General features: G+C 45.4%; 1 protein-coding gene across 1 annotated transcript in view; it reads left to right on the forward strand.

The window, feature by feature from the left end:
• Window positions 1-928: 928 nt before the first annotated feature.
• SCARB2 (scavenger receptor class B member 2) overlaps window positions 929-18,704 on the forward strand; it is a 37,678-nt gene continuing 19,902 nt past the window's right edge. Inside the window, exons 1-4 of the mRNA XM_070948720.1 lie at window positions 929-1,249; window positions 7,425-7,582; window positions 16,266-16,413; window positions 18,092-18,280. Of these exons, the coding sequence (XP_070804821.1) occupies window positions 1,133-1,249; window positions 7,425-7,582; window positions 16,266-16,413; window positions 18,092-18,280 (612 nt within the window). The 5' untranslated portion in view covers window positions 929-1,132. The remainder of the gene's footprint in view (window positions 1,250-7,424; window positions 7,583-16,265; window positions 16,414-18,091; window positions 18,281-18,704) is intronic.

The following is an 18,704-nucleotide window of genomic DNA, read 5'->3' on the forward strand; positions in this document are numbered from 1 at the left end:
AGAAAAGGAGAGAGGGAAAGAGGGGAAGAGAGAGAGAAAGAGGGAGAAAGAGAATGAGAATGAGAAAGAGGGCGAGGGAGAGAAAAGGGGAGAGAGAAAGAGGGGAGAGAGAGAGAAAGAGGGAGAATGAGAAAGAGGGAGGAGAGAGAAAAAGAGGGAGAGAAAGGGAGAGAGGGAGAGAATGAGAAAAAGGGAGAGAGAGAAAGAGGAGAAGAGAGAGAGAAAGAGGGAGAGAATGAGAAAAAGGGAGAGAGAGAGAAAGAGGGAGAGAGAAAGAAGGAGGAGAGAGAAAAAGAGGGAGAGAAAGAGGGAGAGAGGGAGAGAGGGAGAAAAAGGGAGAGAGAGAAAGGGGAAGAGAGAGAGAAAGAGGGAGAGAATGAGAAAGAGGGAGAAAGAAAGAGGAAGGATTGAGAAAAAGTGGGAGAGAAAGGGAGAGAGGGAGAGAATGAGAAAAAGGGAGAGAGGGAAAGAGGGGAAGAGAGAGAGAAAGAGGGAGAAAGAGAATGAGAGAAAGAAAGAGAGAGAGAAAGAGAGAGAGAAAGAGGGGAAGAGAGAAAGAGGAAGAGAGGGAGAGAATGAGAAAAAGGGAGAGAGAGAGAAAGAGGGAGAAAGAGAATGAGAAAGAGGGAGAGAGAAAGAGGGAGGAGAGAGAAAAAGAGGGAGAGAAAGGGAGAGAATGAGAAAAAGGGAGAGAGAAAAAGAGGGGAAGAGAGAAAAAGTGGGAGAGAAAGGGAGAGAGGGAGAGAATGAGAAAAAGGGAGAGAGAGAAAGAGGGGAAGAGAGAGAGAATGAGGGAGAGAATGAGAAAAAGAGGGAAAGAGAGAGAGAGAGAGAGAGAAAAAAAAAAGAGGGCGAGAGGTCAGGACGACACGGGACCTCCCCACCAGCTGATCCAGGCTGAGCTCATTCCGAGGAGGCGGCCGGCCCACTTGGGAAAGCGAAAGTGAGCACCGGGGGAGGAAAACGCCGCTCCGTTTCCCGGCTTTCCTCCGCCCCTCGGAGCCGGGAGGTGGCCGTTTGCAGGAGGAGGAGGCGGCGGCTCCGGCGCTCTCTCGGGCTGGGCATCTGTGCGCTCTTCTCTCTCTCTCTCTCTCTCGGGCCTCCTGGCGACTCCTGGGCTCCCCCGGCAGCGATGAAGCGCTTCTGCCTTGTCACGCTGGGTTTGGTGGCGCCGGCCTTCCTCATCGCCGGCATCGCCCTCCTGGCGGCCCACATCATGGAGAACCTGGTGGACGGCCAGATCAAGGAGGTGAGGAGCGGCGAGAGGCGCGCATCTGCCCCGGGCTGCTTTGGGTGGAGAGGCTCCCTGGCACCCGCTCCTGTGCCACCCACCCACCCACCGTGCCACACACAGATCGTGGGGCTTAAGGAAGGCTTGCACCGACTCCTTTGGTGCCAAGGGGCTGGAGGCTTCCTTCCCAACCCCCCTGGCACCCATCCTGTGCCCGCTTGTGCCACAGATCGTGGCGCTTAAGGAACGGTTGCATCGTCTCCTTTAGGTGCAGTGGGTTCCTTCCCAGTTCCCTGGCACCTCTCCTGTGCCCGCCCGTGCCACACACAGATCGTGGGGCTTAAGGAACTCTTGCACCATCTCCTTTGGTGCCAGGGGGCTGGAGGCTTCCTTCCCAACCCCCCTGGCACCCATCCTGTGCCCGCTCATGCCACAGATCGTGGTGCTTAAGGAACGGTTGCATCGTCTCCTTTAGGTGCGGTGGGTTCCTTCCCAGTTCCCTGGCACCTCTCCTGTTCCCGCCTGTGCCATACACAGATCGTGGGGCTTAAGGAAGGCTTGCACTGTCTCCTTTGGTGCCAGGGGGCTGGAGGCTTTCTTCCCAACCCCCCCGGCACCCCTCCTGTGCCCACTCGTGCTACAGATCGGGGCGCTTAAGGAACGGTTGCATCGTCTCCTTTAGGTGCAGTGGGTTCCTTCCCAGTTCCCTGGCACCTCTCCTGTGCCACCCACCCACCGTGCCACACACAGATCTTGGGGCTTAAGGAACGCTTGCACCGTCTCCTTTGATGCCAGTGGGCTGGAGGCTTCCTTCCCAACCCCCCCGGCACCCATCCTGTGCCCACTCGTGCTACAGATCGTGGTGCTTAAGGAACGGTTGCATCGTCTCCTTTAGGTGCGGTGGGTTCCTTCCCAGTTCCCTGGCTCCTCTCCTGTTCCCGCCTGTGCCATACACAGATCGTGGGGCTTAAGGAACGCTTGCACCGTCTCCTTTGGTGCCAGGGGGCTGGAGGCTTCCTTCCCAACCCCCCCTGGCACCCATCCTGTGCCCGCTCATGGCACTTAAGGAACGGTTGCATCGTCTCCTTTAGGTGCAGTGGGTTCCTTCCCAGTTCCCTGGCACCTCTCCTGTGCCCGCCCGGGCCACACACAGATCGTAGGGCTTAAGGAAGGCTTGCACTGACTCCTTTGGTGCCAGGGGGCTGGAGGCTTTCTTCCCAACCCCCTGGCACCCATCCTGTGCCCGCTCGTGCCACAGATCGTGGCGCTTAAGGAACGGTTGCATCGTCTCCTTTAGGTGCAGTGGGTTCCTTCCCAGTTCCCTGGCACCTCTCCTGTGCCCGCCCGGGCCACACACAGATCGTGGGGCTTAAGGAACTCTTGCACCATCTCCTTTGGTGCCAGGGGGCTGGAGGCTTCCTTCCCAACCCCCTGGCACCCATCCTGTGCCTGCTCGTGCCACAGATCGTGGTGCTTAAGGAACTGTTGCATCGTCTAATTGGGTGGAGAGGATTCCTTCCCAGCCCCCTGGCACCCATCCTGTGCCCGCTCGTGCCACAGATCGTGGCCCTTAAGGAACTGTTGCATCGTCTCCTTTAGGCAGAGGCTTCCTTCCCTGCCCCCTGGCACCCCTCCTGTGCCCGCCCGTGCCAAAAATCATGGCTCTTAAGGAACGGTTGCATTTATCTCCTTTGATGCCAGGAGGCTGGAGGCCTCCTTTCCGGTCCTCTGGCACCCATCCTGGGGCTGCCCGTGCCACAGTTCGTGGCTGGGGGACTTTATCCAGGCCCTGAGCTCCACGCCCTGCCCTGCACGATCCCGACAGGTGTGTGTCCAGCGCCTGGGTGGAAGCCACCCCCCCCCCTGCGGGCGGGGTGGGGTGGGGGAAGGGCCCTTCCTAACCCTTTGCCCCGTGCATTTCTTGATCAGCTGATCTCCCCTTAAGGGTTGCACGCTTGCAAAGACTGAAAAGGCAGCCGAACTTGTGAATGCGGGTTTTTAATTTTTTTTTTTTTTAAATTGATGCGCCTCTCCAGAAGGGAAGGGTCTGCAAGCAGCTGTTTGGGAGGGAAGCCCATGCCATCGGATGAACGGTTAGGGAAAGAGCGAGACAAGAGCTGGGTTTAGCCTCGGCCCAAGCAAAGTGCCGTATAATCAGCAGTTGCAGTAAATAGCCAGGCCTTGAGATTGTGAAACAGGCTCCAAAGATTGAATGGTTTAAATTAAGATATGGGGAAATCCAGGTAGGCAGTCAAGGATATCCTGGAGTTGTGTTTAACTTTGTTCAAAACAAAGTCTAGAATGTGTAGTTTCAGGGGTAAACGTGCCTGACTTGCCCACACAAATCTTAGCAATTTGTGGCGAGAAATAAAAAAAACTACAATAACAACAACTTGGGTGCAGTGCTGGAGTTAATTGTCTGCCTCATCCATGATACAATAGAATAGAATAGTTGGAAGGGACCTTGGAGGTCTTCTAGTCCAACCCCCTGCCCAGGCAGGAAACCCTACACCACTTCAGACAAATGGGTCTCCAACATCTTCTTAAAAACTTCCAGTGTTGGAGCATTCACAACTTCTGGAGGCAAGTTTGTTCCACTGATCAATTGTTCTCACTGTCAGGAAATTCCTCCTTAATTCGAAATTGCTTCTCTCCTTGATTGGTTTCCACCCATTGCTTCTTGTCCTACCCTCAGGTGCTTTGGAGCAGGAGTCACCAATCTTTCAGACCTCAGGGACCACTAAATTCATAATTTTAAATCCCACGGACCACTAATATGCATTTTTAAAAAGATAAATAGTATTTAGTGCAATATAAAAACGCAAATAATTTTTCTGCGGGCCACCAAAACTTTCTCACGGACCACCAGTGGTCCGCGGACTACTGGTTGGTGACTTCTGCTTTGGAGAATAGCTTGACTCCCTCTTCTTTGTGGCAACCCCTGAGATATTGGAAGACTGCTATCATGTCTCCCTTAGTCCTTCTTTTGATATTACTTCATTTATTAAATCAGGCCCTAATGATATTTTACTTTAAGCGAAGAGTGGCAGAGAGCTTTCCAGAAATGTAACCTTGTACAATAAATTCACAAAACTAGAAACTTGATTTTCTCCCGAGATTGTAAACTACGAGTTATGTTTGCATTGCCGTGGCTGAACCAACACAAAATTGGGAAGGGCTTCTGCCCCCGCACTTCCAGCAATGTCTGTTTTAGTTGACGTCTCAGCCTACAGGGAAGCTACCAATGGCTGAGTTCCCAATTCCAATCGGATGTCATAATTAGTTTTTGAATGCTCCGTTCTATGGAACAGTGGTCACCAACTGTCCACTGGTGGTCCGTGAGAAAATTTTGGTGGTCCGCAGAAAAATTATTTGTATTTTTAATACTGCACTAAATCAGGGGTTCTCAAATTACGCCCCCTGGGACGGATACGTGCAATGAATGCTTGTGTTGCTGCAGAGAGTCTCCCCCTTCGGGGTTTCTTTCTGTGGGTCGGAGGGGGGCAGACATTACGACTTGGGGTCTGCTACCGCCTCCTGGTGTGGGGCTTTGGGCGAAGGCTGGAGGGAAGCGCCGCTGGTGGTGAAGAGCCTGAGGGTCTCGTTCCAGTGGGACAGCATCATGGCCTGGAAGTGGCTGACCATCTCAGCCCGCTGAGTCTCCAGGTGCCGGTACCTGGCCTTGCACTCTCGCAGGTCTTCCCTCTGCTTGGAAAGTCTATGCTCCTAGTCCTCAGTGAGGTGCTTCTGCTGAGCATCCTTCTCGGTCAGATCTAATTTGAACTGAGCTGTTTTGCCAACTTTTTCTCGTGGTGGCTGCTTAGCTCCAACAACTGCTTCCGGCTGGGGCCCTAAGGAGCCCGGGCGGGCAGGCAAGGAGTAGCGAGTAGAGGCTGGCAAGGCGCCCCTCGACGTGTCATCAAGTTGGCCACGCCCACCCAGTCACATGACCACCTAACCACGCCCACCCAGCCGATCATTAGCCAGATCATATTAGTGGTCCGCAGGATTTAAAATTATGAACTTAGTGGTCCCTGAAAGGTTGGTGACCCCTGATATGGAGCACATGCAGAAAATTAAAGTATCTAGAAGAAAAAGAAAAACTTATTTCCAATAGAAGAGGGTTGAATTGTGGGGGCCTTGATGCTCGCTGAGCTTGGCTGTTTTCTTGAAGACATTTCATGATTCAGCTGGGTTACATCATCAGTGTTAGTAGGCAGTGTGGTTTGCTCTCTTGACAAATGTATCTTTTCTTTTATGTACTCAGAGAGCGTATGCACCAAGACAAATTCCTTGTGTGTCCAATCACACTTGGCCAATGAAGAATTCTATTCTATTCTATTCTATTCTATTCTATTCTATTCTATTCTATTCTATTCTATTCTATTCTATTCTATTCCATTCCATTCCATTCCATTCCATTCCATTCCATTCCATTCTATTCTATTCTATTCTATTCTATTCTATGTGGATAAAAATCAATGATTTTTAAAAAAAAAAATCAAAAAAATCAGATTTTTTTTATTTAAATCGGATTTTTTTGATTTTTATCGAATTTATTTTAATAAAAAACTTTTGGGGTAAAAATCTATCGTAAGATAGTTTTCTATTTAAGATACATAAATAATTTAGTTTATTCAGCATGAAATGGAGCTTAGTTAAGTAGCAGGAGGCTGTATATTCTGCAACACTGGGACTATCGGTGAGTCAACAGTGGGTCAAAGGAGTAGCAGAGATGACAGTTGCTCTTTAAAAATTATGATTTAAATCGAGTTGATTTAAATCAATCCTTTTTACTAGTGATTTAAATCATGATTTAAATTGTGATTTAAATCAACTTGATTTAAATCAAATCTACCCTGATTCTATTCTATTCTATTCTATTCTATTCTATTCTATTCTATTCTATTCTATTCTATTCTATTCTATTCTATTCTATTCTATTCTATTCTCTCATTTTATACACAAGTGGCTTGGCCTGTTAATGTTGATGGGAGTGAATTTGGTAAGTTCCTTGATTGGGTTGTTATAGTTTTCTGACAAATAACCTAACAGTAATTAACAGCCCAGTCAAGGAATCACCAAGTCCATTCCTACCTACACCAGCAGAGGAAACCATTACTATATAAAACGATCAAATGACCTAACCGTACTCCCTTACTAGCACTGATGAAGTTATCTAGTTTGGTAATGAAATGTCTGCAAAAAAAACCCCAACCAAGCTCAGAGAGCACCAAGGACCCCACAAACCCTAGTGAGGTTTGTGCATAGAGTCACAATTTGTAGTTTTCATAGATCTCTTTTCTAACTGCTGCAATTGAGCGCGGGAGTCCTAGAAATATGGATATTATCAAAATGATAGCAGCGTTCCAAAATCTGAGGTGCTTTGAAGAATAGGCACAAAGAAGAGGGGCACAAAAAAGTGGGGGTCAACCTATTCCTCAAAGCACCAGAAGGCAGAACAAGAAGCAATGGATGGAAACTAATCCAGGAGAGAAGCAACCTAGAACTAAGGAGAAATTTCCTGACATTGAGAACAATTAACCAGTGGAACAACTGGCCTCCAGAAGTTGTGGATGCTCCATCACTGGAGGGTTTTTTTAAAGAAGAGATAGCATAACTATTTGTCTGAAACGGTATAGGGCCGTGATGGTGAACCTATGGCACGCGTGCCACAGGTGGCACGCATAGCCATATCCGTGGGCACGCCAGCTCAGCTCTGGCACACAGGTGCGTGCCGGCCACCTGATTTTCAGGCCTTTTGGGCCCACCAGAAGTAGGGAAACAGGCTGTTTTCTGCCTCCGGAGGGCCTGGGGGTAGGTGGGGAAGGCTGTTTTCACCCTCCCCAGATGCATAGAGAGGATCTGGAGCCAGGTGACAAAAAAAAAAACGGGCCAGGAGCAAGGGAGGAGGGGGGGTTTGGGTGCGCATGCGCAGGGCGGGACGCATAGAATTATGGGTATGGGCACACGCGTGCACGAACCTCCCCGCCCCTCCCTTCCTGGCACACGATGGCAAAAAGGTTAGCCATCATTGGTATAGGGATTCCTGCTTGAGCAGAGGGTTCGACTAGAAGACCTCCAAGGTCCCTTCCAACTCTGTTATTCTTGTCTTCATGTACAGTGGTATGCTCTGCTTTTGCTAGAAGTCCATTTTTTTTCTTCTTTTTTCTGTTTGCCTTTTCTTCTTTAGGGAACGATCTTAAAAAATAATTCGGAAGCTCTTGAATTCTGGGCGAACCCTCCAATACCCCTTCTCCTGCAGGTCTATTTTTTTAACTTGACCAATCCTTTAGAAGTGCTTCAAGGGGAAAAACCTATTGTCAAGGAAGTTGGCCCCTACACCTATAGGTAAGGTAACTTGCTTAATTTTAAACCTTTCCCCCCTCCCCATGTTTTATTTGTTTTATTTATATATCATTCAATTTTCATCCAACTGTACGGTCTGGGTACAATTATGTTTAAATAGTGATAATACAAAACTTTATTATAATATTGATAATGTAATGACATAATAATATGATAACAATAATATTTAACATCATCTTCTTTAACAACTCTCCACGTTAACATTTCCTCTTTTTATATCTCCTCCTTTCTAACTTCTGTTTCTGTTGTCTAACCATTGATAGAATATGTGCCATATCGAAACAATATTCAGTTTCTTCCAGGGTGGATTTGATTTAAATCGAGTCGAGTCGATTTAAATCATGATTTAAATCACTAGTAAAAAGACTTGATTTAAATCGACTCGATTTAAATCATAATTTTTAAAGAGCAACTGTCATCTCTGCTACTCCTTTGACCCGCTGTTGACTCACCGATAGTCCCAGTGTTGCAGAATATACAGCCTCATGCTACATAACTAAGCTCCATTTCATGCTGTATAAACTAAATTATTTATGTATCTTAAATAGAAAACTATCATACAATAGATTTTTACCCCAAAAGTTTTTTATTAAAATAAATTCAATAAAAATAAAAAAAATCTGATTTAAATAAAAAAAATCCAATTTAAATTTTAAAAAATCCGATTTAAATCAAAAAAATCCGATTTTTTAAATTTTTTTTTAAAAAAATCATTGATTTTTATCCACCCTGGTTTCTTCTTTAATAATAATAATAATAATAATAATAATAATAATAATAATAATAACAACAACAACAACTTTATTTTCATTGTACGTGTATACAAAGTATACTCATACAACAAAATTCACCTAACACCCAAAGACCAGGTCCAACACACATAACAATCCTCAAACACCCCCACCCACCCACAATTCCTCACCCCTAAACCACCCAAACATCCACAGAACAGACCAAGTAATGCTGTCCAACAGCTCACTGATGTGAGCCCTTTAGTTCATTGTTGAGTGCAATTATAGCTCTGGGATAAAAACTATTCAGAAAACGTGTGTTTTAATTGTTTTGTATTTTTTTTAGTTTTAAATTGTTTCAATTGTTTTTAGTTTTAATTGTTCTGTACCTTCTGCCAGAAGGCAAGATATTATTTATCCTTAATAATAAGCGTTCGTCTATCCATTTCTGCACATTGTTACATTTTCTTAATTACGTTCCCCTCAGACGGAATCTCATCGTTTTTCCATTGTTGCGCAAACACAATTCTAGTTGCGGCTAATATACGCAAGATCAAATATGTAGTCTTTTTTTATCATTTTCACTTCCTTTTCAACCTTATATCGGGTATATTTAGTAGAGAAGATTTCCAAGGAAAAATTCCCAGGAAGGAACGGAAAATTTTGGAAGTAGTTGTGAGCTTCCGTTTCCCAAAGAAAAGAGCTATTTGCAGTAGACTGTAGAGTTGGGATTTGTAAAAGGCATGTGTCAAGTTTCGAGGTCGTCTCAAATAAATTGCATTTCAAACAAAGTCTTTGATAAAAACTCCCATTTTTTGAGCATGACATTCTAAATCCTGGCTCATCGTAGCCAACACTGACTTCCAGACCCAAAACCCTCCCTTTCCGTTCCCCACTCCCCTGCACTCATTGGCCATCTTCCAAGTCATTCTACCCCTAATCTACCGCTCCAGCTCAAAGGAATTTCCCCCCTCCCATCTCATCTCCTAGGGCAGTGGTCCCCAACCCCCGGTCCGCGGACCGGTGCCGGGCCGTGGAGTACCTGGCACCGGGCCGCGCAGCGGCCGGGGGACATGAACGCTGCAGCGCAAAGGCTCCTGGGCTCAGCTGGCCACGGTAAAATTATCAAAGGCTGATTGGTCCGCGGCGATAAAAAGGTTGGGGACCACTGTACTAGGGGATATTATCTCCAGGGAAAATAAGTAGGTGAAAAGTCAAACGTCCCTTTCCAGACGCCTCTGCTTCTCCTTCTTATGTCAGCACTAGAGTAAATGAAGCTTGAAGTGCTGACAACATGTTTCTAGCCCTCATGAATGTATGCGGTGAAGTTGCAGGGAATAGATTGTGGAGAATATCCCTCAACTGAGAGAGAGCATCAAGATCATGAGCTCTGCTTTAATACCACACTGGTGAAACCACACTTGAAATACTGCGTCCAGTTACGGTCACTGCAGTACAAAAAAGATGATGAAACGCCTAGAAAGTGTACAGAGAAGAGCCAACAAAGAAGATCAAGGGACTAGAAGCTAAACTGTATCATGAATGGTTGAAGGAGCTAGGTACCTATTGAAGAGAAGGATTAAGGGAGAATGGAATGGAATGGAATGGAATGGAATGGAATGGAATGGAATGGAATGGAATGGAATAGAATAGAATAGAATAGAATAGAATAGAATAGAATAGAATAGAATAGAATAGAATAGAATAGAATAGAATAGAATAGAATTTTGTCACTTTAAATCAGTGTTTCTCAACCTTGGCAATTTTGAAGATGTGTGGACTTCAACTCCCAGAATTCCCCAGCCAGCAACAGCAGTTGCTGGCTGGGGAATTCTGGGAGTTGAGGGGAATTCTGGGAGTTGAAGTCCACACATCTTCAAAGTTGCCAAGGTTGAGAAACACTGCTTTAAATGGACACTAATCAGCATACATTAAAATGAAATTTTGTTGCATTCAGCTCTCAAAAGATAACATTTATGCATATACTCACATACACACACACATATATGACACAGAGAAACATCACAGTCTAGTTGTAGAATGTATACATGTACATGATGAAAAAAAAGAATCTGGCAAGTTTGCCAGAATCCAGCAAACCTGCTAGAAATACTTCGAAACCTCCTCCCAGAGGGGAGCAACAGAAACAGGCCGTGAAAACGGTGTGTGGGGTCTCTAACTTTGCTTTGAACTCTAAGCACATGGCGCTTATAAGCAATATCCTAAATAACAGGGAGTGAGCTTCCTATAATCTTCTCTGCTGTCCTCACCACTCTCTGTACGGACTTTCTATCTGAGGTGCTGCTGCCACCAAACCAAAAACAGGGATGCAGTTTGTTAAAACGCTCTCAATCGTGCCTTTGTAAAAAGTGGTCAGGACAGAAGGAGAAAGATATGCTCTCCTCATCTGACACAGGAAACACAGACGCTGGTTTACACACTATCTACGAAGACACCAAGTCAGATTGCTAGAGAAATTTTCTGACAGTGAGAACAATTAATCGCTGGAATGACTTGCCTCCCCACGGTGCGTCATCACTGGAGGTTTTCAAAAATGGACTGAACAGCTGTTTGACTGGGATAGTATAAGATCTCCTGCCAGGGATTAGATGACTTCTGAGGTTCCTTCAAGCTCTATGATTTTAGGTTCTAATATTCTGGACTAGATTCTAGAGCTGTGATGGCCCAGTGGTTAGAGTGCAGTATTGCAGGCTAACTCACTGCTCACTGCCAGCAGTTTGATCCTGACCGGCTCAAGGTTGACTCAGCCTTCCATCCTTCCGAGATTGTTAAAATGAGGACCCAGATTGTTGGGGGCAAGATGCTGACTCTATAAACCGCTTACAGAGGGGTGTAAAGCACTATGAAGTGGTATATAGAATAGAATAACAGAGTTGGAAGGGACCTTGGAGGTCTTCTAGTCCAACCCCCTGCTTAGGCAGGAAACCCCACACCACTTCAGACAAATGGTTATCCAACATCTTCTTAAAAACTTCCAGTGTTGGAGCATTCACAACTTCTGGAGGCAAGTTGTTCCACTGGTTAATTGTTCTCACTTCCTCCCTGGAGATTCCACCACATAACATAAAAATGTGAGATTGGGTCTTATATTAATTTTTGCTCCATGGGACTCATTAGAGCTCATTTTCCAGTTAGGTCTTATTTTCAGAGAAATAGGCTACTAAAATGTGTCCGTCTGGCCGATGAGCTTATTTTGGGAGCAGGGCTTATATTACTACACTTCAGACACATGTTTATCTAACATATTCTTAAAAACTTCCAGTGTTGGAGCATTCACAACTTCTGGAGGCAAGTTGCTCCACTGATTAATTGTTCTCACTGTCAGGAAATTCCTCCTTAGTTCTAAGTTGCTTCTCTCCTTGATTAGTTTCCACCCATTGCTTCTTGTTCTGCCCTCATGTGCTTTGGAGAATAAATAGCTTGACTCCCTCTTCTTTGTGGCAACCCCTGATATATTGGAAGACTACCATCATGTCTCCCCTAGTCCTTCTTTTCATTAAACTAGATATACCCAGTTCCTGCAACCGTTTGTCATATGTTTTAGCCTCCACTCCCATAATCATCTTTATTGCTCTTCTCTGCACTCTTTCTAGAGTCTCAACATCTTTTTTACATCGTGGCGACCAAAACTGAATGCAGTATTCCAAGTGTGGCCTTACCAAGGCATTATAAAGTGGTATTAACACTTCACGTGATCTTGATTCTATCCCTCTGTTGATGCAGCCTAGAACTTGTTGACTTTTTTGGCAGCTGCTGCACACGGCTGGCTCATATTTAAATGGTTGTCCACCGGGACTCCAAGATCCCTTTTACAGTTACTACTATTGAGCAAGGTACCACCTATACTGTACCTGTGCTCTTTGTTTTTCTTGCCTAAATGTAGGACCTTCCTTTTTTTTCACCATTGAAGTCTCTAAGTCTCCTGCCCGCCCACCGATTCAACCCTCTTTCCATTCTTGCATTGCCAAGCAGACATTCCCAAGCCGGATTGAATATTAGAATATTCCAACCACGAATATTTTTTTGCAATCTCTCCCATGCTTAGATAGCAGTTTCCTCAGGCCTGGGAATCAGGGATCTTTGCCTCTCGTTGGTTTCAGCCTGCGTGCTTTGCAATATGTCGCAATATGCATTGTGAATTAATGTGGCGGTTCCTTGCGAATAAGTCGTAACCTCCAGATGCAAATCAAGGGCGTGTGTTATGTGTTTGTAACGTGTTGGTTGCGCGCAGATTGAGGTCACGGATTGTGTGGCTGGTTTGTTTGTAGCTCTGTTTGCTTCGCAGAGCTGGTCATCTAGGTTCGTAAAACATGGATTATAGTTTAGCACAGGAGAAAATGCTCCGTTCCATATTTGGGTCACAGGTGAGGATCAGTGGTGGGATTCAAAACTTTTTACTACCTAGTGGTGGGTTGCCCCCGGTTCTATAGAACCGGTAGTAAAACCGGTGGGAGGGTCCACCCACTGACCCTGACGTCATCGCGAGCGTGATCCCGTCGCGAACCGGTAGTAAAGGTAAGTAGAACCCACCCCTGTTACTACCAGTTATGTGGGCGTGGCTTGGTGGGCGTGGCATGGCTTGGTGGGCGTGGCAGGGGAAGGATTCTGTAAAATCTCCCTTCCCTCCACTCCAGGGGAAGGTTACTGCAAAATCCCCATTTCCTCCTGATCAGCTGGGACACGGGAGGCAGAGAATAGATGGGGGCGGGGCCAGTCAGAGGTGGTTTTTACCAGTTCTTCGAACTACTCAAAACCGCTATCGGTTCTCCAGAACTGGTCAGAACCTGTTGAATATCACCTCTGGTGAGGATGTGTTTTCAGCACTCGTCTGTCCCCGTCATACAGGTAGTCCTCAACTTATAACAGTTCATTTAGTGGCCATTCAAAGTTACAACTGGAAAAAAAGCGACTTATGACTGTTTTTCACACTTACGATCATTATAGCATCCCCATGGTCACATGATCAAAATTCAGACGCTTGGCAGCTGACTCCTATTTATGACGGTTGCAGTGTCCAGGGGGGTCATGTGATTCCCCCTTTTGCAGCCTTCTGAGAAGCAAAGTCCATGGGGAATCCAGATTCACTTAACAACCACGTTACTCCCTTAACAAATGCAATGATTCGCTTAACCACTCTGGCCAGGAAGGTTGTAAAATGGGCCAAACTCACTTAACAAATGTTTCCCTTAGCAACAGAAATTTTGGGCTGGTTTGCGGTCGCAACTCAAGGACTACCTGTACACAACAGACCAAGCTTCCTGAGATCACGCTGCCAAAATTTAGCTGGAAAATGATGAACTACAGGTAGACCTCAACTTATGACCACAAATTTTCTGTTGCTAAGCGAGACGTTGGTTAAGTGAGTTTCGTCCCGTTTTAGGACCTTTCTTGCCACCATAGTTAAGCGAATCCCTGCAGTTGTTAAGAGAGTAACATAGTTGTTAAATGAATCTGGCTCCCCCATTGACTTTGCTTGTCAGAAGATCGCAAAAGGGGATAGCATGACCCTCGGACACAGCAACCGTCGTAAGTACAAGTCAGTTGCCAAGCATCTGAATTTTGAACACATGACTATGGGGATGCTGTAACAGTCGTGTGTAAAAAACGGTCATAAAATCCCTTTTTTCAGTGCCATTGTAACTTCGAACGGTCACTAACTGAACTGTTAGAGAACTGCCTATAGAATGTTATTGATCACAGTAGGGCAGGGGTGTAAAACTCAAAGCCCGGGGGCCGGATCCATCCCACAGTGATGGGGTGCTTAGAACTGGCCCACAGGGCCACCCTGGAAACAGCAAAGGACCGGCCAGCAGTGCCTCTGTCAGCGAAAACTGGTTCCCCGAGCTCCGTTTTTGGCCGGGACGGCCTCTTGCAACCCTCTACCAGCGAAAACAGAGCTCGGGAGGCAGTGATGAAATCCTCCGCGGGTTGCTACCAGTTCGCTGCCTGTGCATGCGCAGTATACGCCAAATGCATGCTGCGCACCAAACGCGTGTTTTGCATGGAAAAAGGAGCCGTTTGAAGGTAAGTAGAACAGCAAGGGGGGGGAAACAGCTGTGCCGCGCGATTTAGATTTGCTAGAAAACAGGATTTCCTGCTTTCTAGCGAATATAAATCGCGCGGCACAGCTGATTGTCGGAAATACCGGTTCAGACAAACCAGTAGCCTTTATTACTAGCGGTTCTCCCGAACCGGTGCGAACCGGTAGCATTTCACCCCTGTCAGGAGGGCCACTGGCAGAGGGTTGCAGGAGGCCGTCGTAGCCAAAAACGGAGCTCGGGAGCCTGTTTTCACTGGCAAAGCGCTCGGGCCACCATAGGCGCCCCCAAGACGAGTGACGTCGAACTGGCCACACACCCCACACCTCCCGAGGTCAAACACAACCCTGATGCGGCCCTCAATTAAATAGAGCTTGACGCCTATGTAGTAGGGCATTGCTTTTTAGTATTGCTTCAGCTTCTGCTCATCTCAGGTTATCTGCTGGAAGGAAAGAGCAAATAATTCTATTAGAGACTTTACTAAATCCGTAAGGGTTCTCCAGTTCAGCGGTCTAATTTAAGGCAGCTTTGTCTGCTGGACATCTGTGCAAATTTTCGTCAGGTACAGGACACCAATGCCAGCTAAAAAGACATGATGACCAGTTGCAATTGCGAAAGCTTTTTAAGCCGGGGGTCAAAAATCTTCTTTTGTGGACTTTTCCCTACCTTGTTCGGTTATCCTGGTTTGCTCTGACTTGCCAAGACAAAATGAGCCTGAATTTCAATAGAAAGTGCAGGGAACTGAAGTTCCCTTTGTATTTGCAAGCTGAAATAGTTCTTTATGTAGCTTTTTTTTTTTTTTTTTTTTTTTTGGCTTGGGCTGCTTTTGCTGGGCCGAAAGCTGAGATGACTGCAAGTCTTTGTCAAGTAAAATTGCCTTCGTTAGCTATGTAAAATAGATAAACAGGAACAATTTTGCTGTATTTGCTGGCTCTTTTTTTTTTCTTTTAATCTTTTCTTTTCTTTCTTTTTTTGCCTAGCAAAAGTTTTGGATGGGGAGAATAAACCCATCCGGAATCTCACGAACGGTGACAATTTCCTCTGCAAATTTCCGAATTTGAACCCAGCATTGTTTTTCCTTCTTTTGGAAAACTTCTTGGCTAGGAAGCTACATTTTTTTACAATGATGTTGTGTTTAGAGGAAGTGCCTGGGCTTGTTAACAGTTGTATTTTATTTGCAAAGTTGAGCAGAGGTTTTTTTTTTTTTAATGCAGGTGACCTCTGTTGAAAAACAGCAACTTCAAGACTCCCCTTTTATTCTTATGGATTTATTAGATTTTTTTAATGCTGCCTTTATTACTTTTATAAGTAATTTATAAAGTAATACTCCTTCCTCCTATTTTCCCCACAACAAGAGAGAGAGGCACTGGCCTAAAGTCACTCATCCAGCTTTCATGTTTAAGGCGGGAGTACAACTCAGAGTCCCCCGGTGATTGGCCCAAAGTCACCATCTGCCTTTCATGCTTAAGGCGGGACTAGAACTCACTGCTTCCTGGTGATTGGCCCAAAGTCACCATCTGCCTTTCATGCCCAAGGCGGGAATAGAATTTACCGTCTCCTGGTGATTGGCCCAAAGTCACCATCCTCCTTTCATGCCTAAGGCAGGACTAGAACTCACCATCTCCTGGTGATTGGCCCAAAGTCACCATCCTCCTTTCATGCCTAAGGCGGGAATAGAACTTACCGTCTCCTGGTGATTGGCCCAAATCAAATGGCCAAGTTTGAGATACGCTAATTTAAAGCAAAGCATAGAGATAGAATTTGCAGAGAAAACCTTAACCTTGACTTTCCTTAAGAGTTGGATTTTATATGATTTTAGTTTGGAAAACGTTGGCGGTAGAAAACTGCATTTTTCTCTTGCTCTTTTTTTGTCAGGGAGTGGAAATCTCGACGGGACATACACATTCTGGAGAACGGCTCAAAAGTGTCTTCTTTTCAGCCAACCACTTATTATTTTGTGCCAGAGCTGTCCGTGGGTGACCCAGAAGTGGATCGGATCCGGACAGTCAACTTGCCCGCAGTGGTAAGTCTTGAGATTTACTGAGTAGCAAAATGAGGGGGGGGGGAAGAATTTCTGTGATCTATTGGGTTGACATAGAATCGAATAGAATCGAATCAGAGTAGAGTAGATTAGGGTAGGGTAGGGTAGGGTAGGGTAGGGTAGAGTGTAGTGTAGAGTAGAGTAGAGTAGAGTAGAGTAGAGTAGAGTAGAGTAGAGTAGAGTAGAATTAATAGAATAGAATAGAATAGAATAGAATAGAATAAAATAGAATAGAATCAGAGTAGAGTAGATTAGGGTAGGGTAGAGTGTAGAATAGAGTAGAGTTAGAGTAGAGTAGAGTAGAGTAGAGTAGAGTAGAGTAGAATTAATTAATAGAATAGAATAGAATAGAATAGAATAGAATAGAATAGAATAGAATAGAATAGAATAGAATAGAATAGAATAGAATAGAATAGAAGCTGGAAGGGACACTGGAAGTCTTCTAGTCCAACCCCCTGCTCAGGCAGGAAACCCTACACCACTTCAGACAAATGGTTATCCAACCTCTTCTTAAAAACTTCCAGTGTTGGAGCATTCACAACTTCTGGAGGCAAGTTGCTCCACTGATTAATTGTTCTAACTGTCAGGAAACTTCTCCTTAGTTCTAAGTTGCTTCTCTCCTTGACTATCTGTAGATGTTCTGCCAACTGCTCTAAACTGCTTCCTGGGTCTGATCTTGAATGATTAGTTTATCAGGATTGGCCAGAAGGGGCATCTTGGAGTTGGAGCCTCCTGTGAAAAAAAAAAAAAAAAACCTACCCCATTCTGTGATTGATTGGCATCATTTGAAAATGAATCAAAAGGAAAGAATGGCATTGCATTTGAAGCCACTCAATATCTTCGCTCCAATTCTAAAGCTAGCTTCTCTTGATGTGAACTGCAGCTTTTAAAGCTGTGGCTAATGGGTACTTTAAAAAAACAAACAAAAAACACCTTATAACTTCTGTTCTGCCTATTAATTATATTTTTATTGAATACCTGATAAATACAGGTAGTCTTCCACTTAGGACCGCCATTGAGCCCAAAATTTCTGTTGTGACGCAAGACAGTTGTTAAGGGAGTTGTGCCCCATTTTACGACCTTCGTTGCCAAAGTTGTTGAGTGAAGCACTGCAGTGGTTAAGTTTGTAACATGGGTTGTTACAGTAAGTGTTACTTTTTTTTCCTCTCAGTGATACCGGAAAAATACAGGTAGGCCTCGACTTAACGACCACAATTGAGCCCAACATTTCCGTTGCTAAGTGAGAGTTGTTGAGTTTTGCCCCATTTTATGTTCTTGCCGCAGTTGTTAAGTGAAGCACTGCAGTTGTTAAGTCAGTAACCCGGTTGTTAAGTGAATCTGGCTTCCCCATTGAATCTGCTTGGCAGAAGTTCACAAAAGGGTATCACATGATCCCTGGGCACTATAACCGTCATAAGTATGAATCAGTTGCCAAATGCCTGAACTTTGGTCACGTGACTGTGAGGACGTTGAAACGGTTGTAAGTGTGAAACACGGTCGTATGTCACTTTTTTTCAGCGCCGTTGCAACTTTAAACAGTCCCTAAATGAACGATTGTAAATTGGGGATAACCAGGAACCAATAAATGCCTCTTGCGACAGATAACAATTTCATAATAATGAAAAGTCTTAACGTGTCTTTTTTTCTTCCTTCCTATCAGACGGCCATGAATATGGCTCGGAGGACGCCTTTCCATTTTCCTGCAGAACTGTTGCTGCTGGCCTACGAAGAAGACATGTTCACCATCCATACAGTTGACGAGATTTTATGGGGATACACGGATAAGTTTCTGAAGGCGGTACACAAGTTTTTCCCCGGCGTCGATCCGGTTTTCGGCTATTTTAAACAGGTAAAATGTTTGTCGCCTAGGATAAATTGGCTACTCTTCTCGTGTCTTTAACAGGGACACGGTGGCTCAGTGGCTAAAACGCTGAGCTTGTCGATTGAAAGGTCGACAGTTCAGCGGTTCGAGTCCCTAGTGCCGCGTAACGGGGTGAGCTCCCGTGACTTGTCCCAGCTTCTGCCAACCTAGCAGTTCGAAAGCACGTAAAAAATGCAAGTAGAAAAATAGGGGCCACCTTTGGTGGGAAGATAACAGCGTTATCCATGCGCCTTTGGCGTTTAGTCATGGTGGCCACATGACCACGGAGACGTTTTCGGACAGCGCTGGCTCTTCGGCTTTGAAACGGAGATGAGCACCGCTCCCTAGAGTTTGGGACGACTAGCACGTATGTGCGAGGAGAATCTTTACCTTTACCTCGTGTCTTTGCTTT

Source organism: Pituophis catenifer, unplaced genomic scaffold, assembly GCF_029215685.1.
Source record: "Pituophis catenifer annectens isolate HBS135680 unplaced genomic scaffold, rPitCat1.0.hap2 SCAF_8, whole genome shotgun sequence".
Lineage (NCBI taxonomy): Eukaryota > Metazoa > Chordata > Lepidosauria > Squamata > Colubridae > Pituophis > Pituophis catenifer.